The sequence below is a fragment of the Equus quagga genome, chromosome 9, assembly GCF_021613505.1.
Source record: "Equus quagga isolate Etosha38 chromosome 9, UCLA_HA_Equagga_1.0, whole genome shotgun sequence".
In the NCBI taxonomy this organism is placed as follows: Eukaryota; Metazoa; Chordata; class Mammalia; order Perissodactyla; family Equidae; genus Equus; species Equus quagga.
In genome coordinates, this window is record NC_060275.1 from 14,639,094 (window position 1) to 14,654,510 (window position 15,417).

General features: G+C 44.3%; 1 protein-coding gene and 1 pseudogene across 1 annotated transcript in view; one reads left to right on the plus strand and one right to left on the minus strand.

The window, feature by feature from the left end:
- Positions 1–8,384, plus strand: part of BCL2 (BCL2 apoptosis regulator) — a 170,882-nt gene extending 162,498 nt beyond the window's left edge. Inside the window, exon 3 of the mRNA XM_046671652.1 lies at positions 5,320–8,384. Coding sequence (XP_046527608.1) covers positions 5,320–5,454 — 135 coding nt within the window. The 3' untranslated portion in view covers positions 5,455–8,384. The remainder of the gene's footprint in view (positions 1–5,319) is intronic.
- A 6,275-nt stretch (positions 8,385–14,659) lies between these two features.
- The window catches only part of LOC124245164 (glutamine synthetase-like), a 1,237-nt pseudogene continuing 479 nt past the window's right edge, over positions 14,660–15,417 (minus strand).

The following is a 15,417-nucleotide window of genomic DNA, read 5'->3' on the forward strand; positions in this document are numbered from 1 at the left end:
TAACCCTCAGGTTATCATGAGGGAGGTGATCCCCATGGAGACAAAATTATAAAGCCATGAAAAATAGAAAACATCAAAGGCATTTGATAGCAGCGTTTGACTTCCTGTTGGCACCACCTGATTTTCGTTTTACTTTCTTCTTCCTGCTGACAGGATCCTCTGCTCTGTGCAGGATACAAAATGGCGGCACACCTTGATTTTGGACACGCAGAGGCATCATCTCTCTCTAGATTGTAACCTCTTTGAGGGCAGGATGGCTTCCCTCCCTTAGGATCTCCCATTGATCATAGAATGCCTGCGTCTACACTCAGCTCAAAGATTGTGGAATGTAGCCGAATTTCTAATTTGTGTATAGCCAACCAAGCCATGTTAAATTTCCCCATAATATAAGGAGAGCTGAGAACCACTGCTGAGCCACGGGCCTGAACGTGCAGACATTCGTTTACCTGTTACCTGTTTCATTCAGTGTTATGTTGGGAACATCATTCCTTGCCAGTAAATGTAGGGTACAACTTTTAATGGTTGAACAGTATTCCATTGTATGGATGTGGTAAAAGTTATTTCACCGATTATATTTTCAGACATTTAAGTTGTTTTAACCACTATAAACAACCTGTGCACGTTGTTTTTTCAAAATAAATAACCAGAAGTGGAATTACTAATAAAAGGATATTTGTAAAGCTTTTGATACACATTGCCAAATACGAAAGGTCTCTGCACTTCCCTTTACCCGGGAGTCCATCAATTGTATAAGAGTCTCTGGGGCTCCCACCCCAAACCCACCCCATCCTTTTCAGCAGAACTCAGTATTCTTTTAAATTTTTGCCAGTCCGACTTGTTTATTTTTCAGTCTCATTTTATTTGGAATCAGGTTTAAACAAAACTTCTTGAAGGGTTTTGAAAGAGAAAGGAAAATTTTGGAGGGTGGGCTGCCTCAAGGGAGAGTGTGTGTGTGTGTGCATGATGGAGAGATAGAGAGGGAAAGAAGAAGAGAGACAGAAAGGGAAAGAGAGAGGATGGGGGGAGAGAGGAAGAGAGAGGTGGAAGTGGTCTCACAACCAGTCCCAATGCAGGAGGGAGGGGACACTTTGGCTGCCCACCCCCCAGCTTAGGAATCTTGAGTCTGGTCTCTTGCGGTCCACACCTCCCTGGCTTATGTCCAACCCTGCAGCAAGACTATTGGGATCGGAGTTTGGCCCTCCTGCCTATTGATGCCACCCTGGGTGCAGCTCAGACTCAGACCACCTGTGGGCTTTGAACTTGCAGTTTGTAGAGAAGCTGTCTGCGAAAGAGCTGTGAGAGCTGGGGCACTGCCTGCCTCCTCTCTGGCGTGAGGGGCCAGCGAAAGGAGAACGGACCCTCCCCCGGAAGGTGCTGTGCACATCCCTGAGACGGGGCAGAGCCCTTGTCAGGCCTGACATGAGCAAGGGGTGTGGTGCCTCCTAAATATATGGACTGGGATTTTGCCCGAATCACATGATGATGGCCCAGGTTTTCTTTTTCCCTCTTTGTTGCTTTTAATACATAAAATGAGCATGTGTTTATTTAAAACAGCTTTCAAACTTAAACAAATAATGACAGACTGTTCAAACAGACTTCGGAAATCGCCCTAATCAGGATGTTTGAAAAAGCAAGAAGACTCTCTATGAAAGTAGCTTTTAAGACCTTCCAGTCCTGAAACCAACGCTCAGGGGCCAGATTCAGTCTTAGGTGATGCCCCTCAGCCCTACAACCTGACAATAATTTATGAGGAAGTATAGATGGGCATTGTATTATCACTTCCCATTTTCCAACAGAATACGTCACGTGTATATTTTAATTCACAATTTCTGTAGAAATCACCAAGCATCTTCAGAACCCAAAGCTGACTCTTTAGAGGGAACTAGTAAATTGCTTCTGTAAAATAGCAGGCTCGGTTGACCATCTGGAGGGAAGGGCAGGCTTAGGAGGAAGGTGGCAGGTTTGGGAGAAGGCAGACTAGAGAGCAAGTTGTTAATACTTCCACTAATTCACATTCTGGACCACATTCACAAATGGCTTTGAGTTAATCTTCACAAAAACCAATTTTATGGGTGAAATAAATAAGGCTCAGGGTTGGGTAGTGTGCTCACGGTCCTGAGCACTAAAATGTCAAAGCCGAGATTTCACCCAGACCTTCTCTCCCGAGTCCCAGAGCCCCGGGGCTGCGTCAGCACCTCTGTGATCCTTCTTTGGGTCAAGAGATGCTACTCTGGCTCATCCCACTCTAGAAATGTTTTATTCGTTTTTGTTTTTTATATACATACAGTACATCAGACATGGCTCCTTAGGTCCATCAGAAGCACAGTTCTTCACGTGAGGGGATAGGAGTCGGGAGACGGCATTAGTGCAGCCCCAGAGAGGAAGGGATATTTTCAGAGGCATTTCTTCTGCCCTCTGTGCAGGCCTTCTGCCTGGTACTGTGCACCAGGCAAACTGGGAGAATATGCCAGCCCAAGTTTGTGCCTGCTTCCTCCACTTTCCCATGATGGCTCCATGTCCAGAAAGGTCAGATGGACAGGGGCTTAGTCAGTTCCATAGTCTGCCATGGAAAACTCCACTGGTAACTAAGGGGACACAAGGCTCCGCCATTGACCACCCCCTCAATGTGAAGCCGAATTGCGTACAGCCCGGAGCCAGTGCCCGGAGGAATTCGGGGCATCCTTTAGCTAGACTGTTAGGGATTCCAGCCCGACCATCCCTCAGAGAGAGGAGCATGGCGGGGGGCTGTTAGACTTTTGCAGCTCTGTCTGTGGGACCCTGGGATGAACTTTGCAAGAGGCAGAGTTTCTCCTGCTCGTAAATACATCCTGACCCCTTCCTGCCCTGTTTGTCCCTGATCATAAATAAGGAAAGTGTGTATCTGGGCAAACAGTCATGATTGTCGCCTCATCTTTGTACTAAGAGCGCTAAGCATGCATTTATTTACGTCCATTGCCTTGCTTTGCTGAGGCTCAAATTTAGAAAAAGTTAACAATAGATTAAAAAAGAAGAAAACCCTTGCGCCCTCTCCTGGTAAAAGTTAATCCAGTACATCCGAAGGTACAGCTCACCCACTTCTTGGGGAGCAGTTACCTGTCTAGGCTAACTAACTAATCTTGTGCTAATTTGACCAAAGCTGTTGACACATTAGATGGCCTGTTGGGTCTTCTAGAGTCCATGATCATGGAGTTTCTTCTCAAACCTTCTTCACAGGGTTTCTCAGCCTCAGAACTGTTGGCACTTTGGGCTGGAGAATTCTTTGTGGTGAGGGCTGTCTTGTGAGTTATAGGATGTTGAACAGCATCCCTGGCCTCTGCCCACTAGATGCCAGCAGCACCCCCACCCCAAATCATCACTACCAAAAAATGTTTCCAGACATTGCCAAATGTCCCCTGGGGGGCAAGATCACCCTCAGGGAGAACCACTACCTTAAACTCTTGTCTCCAACCAGACAAGACACAGGGTGACCAGTGAGAGAGTGCAGATGGCTCAGCACAAACCCTTCATGACTGCAGGAAGGCTGGAAGCAATTTTGATGACTGGTCAACGGAGTTCAGCTCTAGGAATTTGTCTGAAAAAAGTATCTGAACAAGTAGACAAGAATTTATGTATAAAGATGTATCATAATATTGTTTATATTAGCAAAAGTTTAAACAACCCAAATAAAGAATTGGTTAAATAAAGTACAGATGGAATACTATGTAATCAGGAAAATAATTGTGGAAATCTGTATATAATAATGTGGGCAGTTCCCCTAATGATGCCTTAAACTGTCACCTTCAAGACTACTCCAGGATTCCCAGTGGCTGTTGTATATAGAAGGAATCATTTCAAACAGGCAGAGTAAGCACTGGGTGAAGTATTGGGCCAAACACAGAATTCAAGCCAATGATTGAGTTCAGGAAACTTTAATCATTAATTGAACAGTCATTTATTAAGCACTGACATGTACCAAGACCACACACAGCACTGGGGAGACAAAGATGATACCTGGTCCCTCTATGGCAACACTTGCCCCAAACAGACAAAAACACTGTGAACACTGTCAGATGCTCCCCCGCACAGCAGCCGGAAGCCTCAGTATGTTACCGTCTCCCGTAAAGAAATTGTGTGCTCCAATGTCAGGTGGTTGGGAGTAAAACAGAACTATGTCTTGTTTTCCTCTTCATGCCTTAATAAATCACACCAAGTGAAAAGCATTCCATTTACTGATTTATATATTTAGAGAGTTGTCCAAATTCTCATTGGGTCCAAAGGTGGAACCTGATCCTCCCCAACAAATCTAAGAAATGAGCATTCAATGATTGGTTCAATCTAAGACAATCCAGAGGACTTTGCTATAACACACTGCAGGCCGGACTTCAGTGCAGCGATAGGAAGGGAAGACAGGAGCCATCTTCTTTCCTCAGGGACCTGCGTAACCAGTGACACATAACTGACCATGTGTGCTTTATGAAGTACACAGCTTGAGTTAAACACAGAGTTGTGGTCATCCAGTCTAGCCACCCCCTGGGAGAAACCCTGCAACAGCTCTGTTTCCCAGGGAGAACACTGTCCTTGACCTCAGAGGCCAGCATGCCACCAGTGGAGGCCGCCCTGCTTGTGCCCACCACATCAGCCTCCCAGGGACCAAGCTCCCCACAGAGCTGCTGTCTGTCGTGTGAGGGCATCAGCAGACTGAAGGGCACTGGTTTGGATCTGGGTTCAAATCCTAGCCCTGCCATTGATTAGACAAATCCTTAACCTCTGTGAGTCTCAGGGTTTTGTCCTCTACAGAACAGGAACAAAGGAAATGACTCCGTAAGATGGATATGAAGAACAAACAGAAAAATGCAAGTGAGGCATCCGTGACAAGGGCCTGGCGTCGAGTGAGCACTCAATAAAGGCGTGTATCCGTAGTCATTGTTTTTGTATTTCTTCAGTGAATGGCCATGGCTAACTAAAATTGCAGCCTCCAGTATTTCTGGAAGCCTTTGCTGTTTTAGGTTTCCCCTTAGCACTAACCACTCTAACACACTCTATGATACAGTGATTTTGTTTACCCTCTATTCCCTTCAACTAGATAAAAGCTTCACGAGGCAGGAACTGCTCGTCTAGTTCATTCATGGCCGTGACTCTCTGGTGCCTGGCACACAAATAGGGTCTCAGTAAATATTGAAAAGAATGGGTCTGAAATCACTGCCCCCAGAGAACGTTTTGCCTGTCACTTCAGGAGAGAAGTGCCCAGGCCCCCTGGCACCGTGCCTCTCTCCCTGTGGGCCGGCATTCTGTGCTCTTTCTCTAATACACTTTCTTTTCTTCCCTCCTCTCCCCCCGCAGGACGCCTTTGTGGAACTGTACGGCCCCAGCATGCGGCCGCTGTTTGATTTCTCCTGGCTGTCTCTGAAGGCGCTGCTCAGTCTGGCCCTGGTGGGAGCTTGCATCACCCTGGGTGCCTATCTGGGCCACAAGTGAAGTCAACAGGCCTGCCACAAACAAATATGCAAAAGGTTCACTAAAGCAGTAGAAATATATGCATTGCCAGTGATGTACCATGAAACGAAGCTGTGGTCTCTTTAAAACAAAAAAAACGAAAACAGCTTTCAGGCTCAACGTCGAATCAGCTCTTTACTGCCAAAGGGAAATACCATTTATTTTTTACATTATTAAGAAAAGAAAGATTTATTTATTTAAGACAGTCCCATCCAACCTCCTGTCTTTGGAAAGCCTACCACTAATTGCCAGGCCCCACCTGAGCGGCTCCACCTGGATCTCCTGTGCCTATAAACACGGATTTGTTTTCCATGTTGTTGGCTGGACTGACTCACCATCTGAAGAGCGAACAAACTGACAAAGGACTTGACTGTTTCAGAAGCCAGGTTTCTGGCTGCTGGAGGTTAGGAAGAAGGTGTTCATTTTCTCTGCGTTTATTTGCCCTGGGGGCTGGGACGTTAAAAGAGAGAAGGTGCTTGGAGGGAAGTCCATCTTCCCTGACCTGAGGAGCAGACACTTTGCATATGGCTCGCATGGTACATACCTGATTGGAAGAAGAAAATCGGGAACTTCAGATGGACTTGGTATCTGCCAAGAGTTCCACACCGAAGGACATGATGGGGAAAATGCCGTTAAACCATAGGAAAGTATTTTTTTAAGCTACCAATTGTGCCGAGAAGCAATTTTAGCAATTTATACAATACCATCCAGTACCTTAAGCCCTGATGTGTATATTCATATATTTTGGATACGCTCCCCCTCCAAATACTGGCTCTGTCTGTGTATGAAACAGAATTCTCTGGAATGCGAGGAAGTGAACATTTCGGTGACTTTCTTCCGCACCAAGAAGGCTAGAGTTACCCAGAAGCATCAGGCCGCCACAAGTGCCTGCATCTCCGCAAGAGGCCGCAGTCTGACGTCCTGCCTTGCTCCAGCTTGGAGGCCTCATCCTGGAACTGAGGCTGGGCACTCGCTGGCCTGTTCCGCGTGTTTTCAACAGCGCAGCGTGGTCTCCGAATGTCTGGAAGCTGACAGAGCTCAGAATTCCACTGTCCAGAAGGAGCAGCAGCAGGCTGGGCCTGTGACCCTGGGGGCCTCCCGTTAGGCCCGTTTCCATGTAGACGTGGAACCTGGGAGCCAAGGTTCTTAAGACGGTTATATCACGGTGGCGGGAAGGAAACAGAGGCGCTGCACCTTTCCCTGCAGAGGGAGGTGGTGAAGTCTGGGAAGGCCACCACCGAAAGGGCACGTGAGCAGAGGTGACACATGCGGCCTGTGTGCCATGTGGCTGCGGCGCATGCGTGTTGGCTGTGCGGCCGCCCACCTGTCTGTGCAGTTTAAAGCAAGGCTTTAAATTAAAGACTTGGGAGAGGGTCATAAATCCTAAAGGAAGCGTTGAAATAGGGTGTCATGGATTAATTCACCTATGGCTGTGGAATTACGATGTAAAACATTATCTTGTCATTGTAGTTTGGTTTTATTTGAAAACCTGACAAAAAAAAAGTTCCAGGTGTGGAATGTGGAGGTTATCTGTATATCCTGGGGCAGTGAAAAAGAAAAAAAAAAAATCAGTGATGGAAAACTCTAGACAAGTAGCAAAAGAAGTGGCATCTCCAGCTCATAAACTAGAAAATATTTTTTCAAGTTTAGAATCAGCCTTGAGATATACGTGGAATAACTGTGGCATTATCGCATTATATACCATTTATCTGTATTAACTTTGGAATGTACTATGTTCAATGTTTAATGCTGTGGTTGATATTTCGAAAGCTGCTTTTAAAAAAAAATACATGCATCTCAGCATTTTTTTTTTAAATCGTATTTAGTTATGGCCTCTACACTATTTGTTAGCAAAAATGATCGTTTTTCCATTTGAGATATTTTTGTCTCTTAATTCTTTAAAAGCATTTATGAAAAGGTGAGATAAGCCCTGGGTCTCAGCTACCTGAGAAACCCTGGCACGTGCTGGCTGTGGAGGCGCGTTGCTTCAACCAAGTGATGTGCACTTCCATGTCTACACAATTGTTTATTGTGAGGGATGTATCTGTTGTCCCTTTGACCTTGTTCCTGGAAGGTTTACTTGTCCCTGGGCAAATCAGAATTTAACTCACATTATTTAAGATTACATACATGTTTGGTTAAACCCATGAGGTTCATTCGGTTCAAAATCTACATGGGAAATGACCAGGGGATTAAATTCTGGCTGTGATGGTTTGACCTTTAGAGAGTTGCTTTACGTGGCCTATTTCCACATAGACCCATCTAGGGCCCTCCTGGCCTCTTTCCACAGGGCCCTTTTCCGTGGTTATCCTTCAGGTTCTTCCTGAAATGCAGAGGCACTGACGCCCCACACCGAGAAAGCAGGAAATCCATGGTATGAAGCCAGACCTCCCTGGCAGGCCTCAGGGAACAGGACGATCAGACCTTTGAATGATTCTAATTTTTAAGCAAAATATTATTTTATGAAAGGTTTACATTGTCAAAAGTGATGAATATGGAATATCAAATCCTGTGCTGCTATCCTGCCAAGATCATCTTAATGGAGTCAGTTTGCAGTACACTCCAAGTGGCGAGACCCTCCAAGCTGCTTTAGAAGTACCAGTGAAGAACATGGACGTTTTTAATATAAAGCCTATTTGTCTTTTGTTGTTGTTCTTATTGTTCAAACTGGGATTTGCAGAGTATTCTTAAAAATGTGTATATAAAAAAGGTCATGGGGGCTGACTTCTGGCTGGTTTCCTTTGGCTGTAGGATTTTGTTATCTGGTTTTAATGGTAAATGTACCCAGCCGCCTGACCCCAGAACTGTACAGTATTGTGGCTGCACTTGCTCTAAGAGTAGTGGATATTGCATTTTTTCTTGTTGTTAAAAACATGTTAGAAGTAATGATGTATATAAAAGCCTCAACTAGTCATTTTTTCATTGTCTCAATTATTCTGTGATCTGGACAACAGAGAACCAGTCCTGCTTACTTTGTGTTGAGAAGGGATTCATACCGGAATTAACCCACAGCGTGGTGCGTGTGTTGGCCAAGGTCAGGGTTAAGTATAACACACGCATTTTCCAGATTGGGGTTCAGGGCTCTGAAAAGAGCCACAAAAAGAGCCACAGAACCTCCTTGGTCCTCCGCAGCCCTCACTGCACAGGCGCTCTGAAAGAGAGATTGAAACAGCTGACGAGTTCTACGGCGAACAATTCATCTCAGATTTGACAGTGGCTGAAAATTCTTGTAGGTTTCAGATTTGGACAAAAGTCATGTTTGAATTAAGGAAGCACCTTGCTATCGTTCAAGCAAAAAAAACCAGCACCCTCTGCCCCAGCCCCCTTATCTCTGCATATTCAGAGACGGTCTTCCTTTTAGATGTGACTTTTCGTTCCTTAGTAAATGTTTATTGCTTATCATCTGAAGACCCTGTCCTGACCCAATTTAGGAAATTAGGAAGTGATTATAAATCAAGAGGAGTTATAATAATCAGGATTAAATGTAAAAAAGTAGGGCAGTCCCAAGACATGTCTGGCTTTCTCCTAAGGATCTACTAAACGAACAGAATTGCAAATAGTCTATATTGTAACTAAATTTATGCTGAAATGACTGATTTATAATTGTGAACTTAAATTCTAATTTCAATTCTACTTTTAAGACAATGGCTGTTTTTATACTTTCTTATCACTTATAGTTAGTAATGGACACCTACTCTATCAGAAGAAAACAGGAAGGTCTTGAAATATAAGCCATTCTAAGGAAATAAGGGAGTCAGTTGAAATTCTATTCTGATCTTATTCCGTGGTGTCTTTTGCAGCCCAGACAAATGTGGTTACACACTTTTTAAGAAATACAATTCTACATTGTCAGGCTTATGAAGGTTCCAATCAGATCTTTATTGTTATTCAATTTGGATCTTTCAGGGATTTTTTTTTTTTTTTAATTATTATGGGACAAAGGACATTTGTTGCGGGGGTGGGAGGAGGAAGAATTCTCAAATGAGCAAAACATTCCCAAGACTGGATGAGGGTGTGGAGGTTTTCAGAATAGCCAGGACCGTGGGGTATGAAATGGAAACAAATGGGACCTTTCCTGGGGTCGATGTGATGCCTCTGTGAAGGACCTTGTGAGACAAACAAGAAGCATTTTTAAGTTCTGTGGTGTGTTTAGATTCTAGAGACATCAGCACAACTCAGAGTGCAGCTCTCTGTGGCAATGCAGATGGACCCAAACTCTTTTAAACATTTGCCATCGATGGTATTAATTTCAAGCCTGAATATGTCCAGGGGCCATTTAAACAATAAGTTTGCAGATTTAACTAACACAATATTTAATGAAAACCTTCTCGTTGGTAGGGACATCTGTTTATAAATATTTATTATGCACAGTACGGGGGGAAAAAACTAATGTGAAACTGAATTGGGCAAGTCATATTACAAGTCCCTTATTCTTTTCTTTTTTTTTTTTCCAAGATTGGCACCTGAGCTAACAACTGTTGCCAATCTTTTTTTCTTTTTCTTTTTTTCTGTTTTATCTCCCCAAATTCCCCCGGTACATAGTTGTATATCTTAGTTGCAGGTCCTTCTAGTTGTGGCATGTGGGACGCCGCCTCAACGTGGCCTAATGAGCGGTGCCACGTCCGTGCCCAGGATCCGAACGGGCGAGACCCTGGGCTGCCGCAGCGGAGCGCACGAACTTAACCCCTCGGCCACGGGGCCGGCCCCCACAAGTCCCTTATTCTTAGCCAAAGAATCATTCTGTTACATGTCTGTGCTTATGGGACAGACCTTGGCCAACCATGAAATACACATCCCACCGGGCACAAAGAAAACCAGATGGAGTATGAATGGTATTGCACCAATTCATCATGACTACCCCAGAAAAATAACTTAAAGCCAAATCCTGTTGATGACAGGTTGTTTTTTATACCAAGGTAAGCCCAGCAGACAAAAACACTTGTGGATGATAGAAAGGCTTAATCAAAAGATCCTGGGACTGTTACTCAATATGATTGTGGTGTAGATACTTAGTAATGCCATATACCTAAACCTTTCGGGAAATCTGCACTGGGCCTTCCAGCCTGCTCATTTCATTAGGTTTTTCCCTGCGGGGTAGCATTTGAAGGAGTGATAGTCAATCAGATTTCTTTTGGGGAAGGATTGGTGGTTGTGTTTATTATATTTTCTTAAATTTCCAACCAAGTTTTGCTTTTGTTTTGAGTTACTGGGATTATTTTTGTTTTCAATAGAATAAGTGTATAAAAAGTGTTTTTGTATTGAAAGCTTTTGTTATCAAGATTTCATGCTTTTACCCTGTATGGGCTGTTTTTAAGAATGATACTTTTTAGAGGTGGCTGATATCCTGCAACACTGTACACACAAAAATATATATGGTAAGCATACTTTAGATAGTTAAGATAAAGTAAGTCTCTGGTTGGCCGGCATTAAATATAATGGCACTTTCTTTGTGTTGTAGGGGAAAGTCACATTGCCATTAAACTTTCCTTGTCTGTCCAGTTAATATTGTGAAGAAAAATAAAGTACAACGTGAGATATTGGTTGTGCCCTGGAGTTGTTCATAATGTGGTGACATGACTTTGCCCTGCCATCCACCGTCATTAAATAAGACTTTAAAAAGCCTGCTTAGTAAGCAAGTAGAGCCCCCAGGAGCCTCACTCTAACGAAGCCCCGAGGGACCAGGCCACAGGACTGGCTTACAGGTGAGACCACCTGAGCAAGAGAGCCTTTTGTTTCTGAGTTACTAACCCTCCTGGTTTGGTCCAAGATGACCAGCCTTGAGCTCTCCTCCCTGAGAGAGCCGTGGTTGCTCTTGGGCTTGTTTTCCCACACCCAGTGGAGATCCCGGCCTCTGCATTCCATAAAAGGAAAGATTGAATTAAAAGGGGAGAAACAAGCTGAAAGTCTGTTTTTTTTTTTAAAGATTTTTATTTTTTCCTTTTTCTCCCCAAAGCCCCCCGGTACATAGTTGTGTATTCTTCGTTGTGGGTTCTTCTAGTTGTGGCATGTGGGACGCCGCCTCAGCGTGGCCTGACGAGCAGTGCCATGTCCGCGCCCAGGATTCGAACTAACGAAACACTGGGCCGCCTGCAGCGGAGCGCGCAAACTTAACCACTCGGCCACGGGGCCAGCCCCACTGAAAGTCTGTTTTGAAGTTAGCATTTTAAGATAACCAAAGCAGTCACTTGCTTCGGAGGATAAAAATCCTAAGTAGCAAGGCACCTGGGTTTCCTGCTTACACCGAAACCCTAAACATCAGTCCTCCAAGTCTCTTCCCATAGACTCGATTAAAAGGACTTTGATAGTAACATCCATCTGTTGAGCATCTGCTGGATGCCAGCACTGTGCACGTAACACCACTGGCTCTTACTAACTTGGAAGATAGGTATTGGCTTCTCCTATTTTATAGGAGAAACATGAGACTCATAGAAGTTAAACAATATGTCCAAGCCCTCAAACATCATAAGTTACAGAGGCAGGATTTGAGCTGTGGTCTGGCTGACTCCCAGGCCTGTGCTCCTCCTCTCAATCAGTCGTCTTCAAGTGGCTGGAAATGGCGCCTTGGGGACACAGCCTTTCCAAGGGGTAGGCAGACATGGGACGTTCAAAGGAATCAGCGTTCTCAGCATCCATGGGTGTTCTGTCATAAATTGATGTCCTTGAGAACACCCATGAGGTCAAGCCAGTTCTCACCTCCCACCTTCCCTTTCACACTCATTGGTCACATTTCACGAAACAGGCCCACTGCTCGCCCTTTCAGAATCCTTCTGTGAGGCATTGACTAGCATGTTGAGGCTGCCTCATGCTCGCAGGGAGGCCAATTGTGTGCCTCTCTTCCAAACTCCTCGTCAGTGAAGTCAAATTGGTAGCTTGAAATTGGCCATGGTGGAAGTATTTAAACCATGGAAATGAGAAAAAGCTACAAAGCAGAGCTTTTCCCCCTTCTTTCTTTCTTTTTTTTTCCAGAGACCCAAATTACCTGCACACCCCTGGGCATTGTCTTGGGATGTTAAAACCCTCAGGTTACCAAAAGGTCTAACTTGAGATCCTTGGGCTATATTATATCGGACTCTAATGACTGAGGAGCTAATCCTTTTGCAAATCATTTTTCCAGTTCTTTGCTTTCAACAAAGTTGAAAGTGTACCTAGTCAAGACAGCTGGCAGATATGTTTTTTTTTAATGTGATTTCAGAATATAACTCAAAAATCCAGGGTTGAGTAACGTTACTATAACAAACTCCTGCCACTCCCAAGTACTTGTTTTGTAAACAACACTCCTCAGAGCTTGCATCCATAAAAAGAAAGAACAAGAATAGACTTGATGGTGAACTCTAGCTCTTTCTAGTAATAGGTAATTTCTATTTATGGATAGATGTCCTTCTTGGAGTGGCAGGGGCAGTGAATAAACCAGCCCCATTCATCTCATTAAGACGTATATTTCCAATAAACTTTAAATTTTATATGTAATAATTATTTATCAAAATGTGTAATACATTTGTACATTTTTATCAATTGGGTAATAATAATAATTGTAACAACTACTCAATCCAGGAACAAAAATGTAAACTCTACCGTCACAAAAATTCATAGACTTAGTTTTGTTGTAGAAAATTATAAGTTAATTTTAAAATTTCAGTTAAGAAATATCATATTAGGATAAAGTGGAGGGTAGAAATATGAATTTGAGGGGAGAAAAGGAACAAGGTAAAATTTCCAGCTGTCAAAAAATAACTTGTTCCTGTATCTTTCATGTAGATGATGCTGAGTATCATATCATTATGGTATGTATGTATGTATGTATTTATTTTATGGCTGAAAGTGGCGTTTGCTTTTTATTATAAAAGAAAAAAATAACTCCTCAGGAATCTTAACAAAGGAAAGGAATATTTCACACTCAGACTAGACACCAGGATACAAAATTACAAGTGTTTGACTCAGTCCTGTCCCCGTCACGTCAGAGAGCAGAGATGGGAAGGAGACAGTTGAAGCAAACAAGCAATTCTGTAAAACAATGACTTAGAAACCCTACAAATATGATTAAAATCTAAACTTGTTTTGCTTTTTTAAAAAAAATTTTAATATATCAAAAGGTCTGCTTTAGTGACATGCTAGTCCCACAAGAAAATAATCCCCAAACCCCTTGTCAGGAACATGCTCAAATTGACCAGGCAACTCATGTTTCTAACCCCTGTGTGTACAAGTACATGTGCGTCCTTTAAACCAAAGCCCCGGGGCTCTGGTGACTGCTGCCACTTGTTACTGGAAAAGTGTCCACCCCTCCAGAAGGGTGGGCAGGGCAGAGAAACCCTTAAGTGGTAGCAAGGGACTAACAGCCCCCAACAGCCAACTTTTCAAGCACCGCCTCCCTCACCCCACTGAAAAGGACGTCCCCGTGCCTAACCAGACTACGTGCCGCAGATTTGGCTCCCGGTGATGAGAATGGTTTTTCTTTTAGGAAAAAAACCCACACATTTCTGCATACCCATTTATATAATTTTCTTGTTTTTACACTTAAATATAAAAATACTCTGCTTTGTGTTACAAATGGAGGACCAAGCAATAAGAGCTTTTCTGCTAAGGTAGGGCTGTCCATCCATTTAGGCTGGGTCGTCTTCAGGTGAGGGCATTTAGCTCCAGGCAAGGGAGGCACCACACTAGGAACACACAGTGTTTTCCGACCTGATCCCCAGCCTTCCTTCTCTCCCAGTCCTCACTTTTAACACAAAGTTGATTATAACTTTATGAGAAATGGAACTTCCCACTAAGAGAGGAAATCCTAACCTAACCACAGTGTAAGTCAGGCCTCTCCCCACTCAGCTACCTTGAAGAAAAGTCCTCGCCCTCCATCACAAATGCTGTGCTCTCTGTTCGGATGGACACGCCTATTGGACGAACACACCTGACTGAAGGGAAGCAGTGGTTATGTTTCCCCACCGCCCTCCCCACTAACACACTAGAAAGCTTCAGTGATCGGAAAAAAGGGGGTGGGGGTGTGTGAAGAGATTAAGAACTTGACCCATCTATCCTGGCCAAAAAAAGCAAGAGGTTAACTGGGCACGAAGAATAAAAACAAAAAAAAAGAACTTGCTATTCTGCCCTTTGATTTACAGCTATTAGAACAATTGAGAGAGGGGCAACAGTGGAATGTAGAATCAGGAGAGGTTTGATGGCTGCAAGTCTAGTCCACTTAGTTTTTGTATTGGAAGGGCTCATCACCAGTTTCGTTGAGAAAACACATGTGGATGAGGGCTTCTGTCACCGAAAAGGGGTCACAGTTGGCAAAGGGGCAACAGTCTTCAAAGTAACCCATCTTTTCCTGGCTGACGGCCTGGGGAGTGTGGATGCTAGCACTATGGTTGGCCACGCCAGCAGAAATGTCATTGATGTTGGAGGTTTTGTGGAATCCAGTCAGGCACCGGGCATTGTCCAAGCCCCACTTGGGATCGTAGGCTCGGATGTGGTACTGATGCTTCTTGCTCAGTTTCTCAGTGGCCTCCCCAGTGTACTTCAGACCATTCTCGCGTGGCCTTGGTGCTGAAGTTGGTGTGGCAGCCTGCACCCTTCTACTTCCCAGGAATGGGCTTAGGATCAAAGGTTACTATCACTCCAAAGTCTTGACACACACAATGCAAGATGAAATGGGCCACCTACAGATGATCTCCCATGTCGATTCCTTCACAGGGTCCTATCTGGAATTCCCACTGGGCAGGCATGACCTCGGCATTTCTCCCTGCAATCTTGACACTGGCATACAAGCAGGCCCGGTAGTAAACCTCCACACTATCCCTGCCATAAGCTTTGTCTGCTCCCACACCACAGTAGTATGGACATTGGGACCCAGGGAAGCCATTGGAAGCCCAACCAGAAGGTTGCCCATCTATGCCCATGAGCATTGATTCCTGCTCCATTCCAAACCGGGGGGGGGGGGGGGGGGGGGGGGGGGGG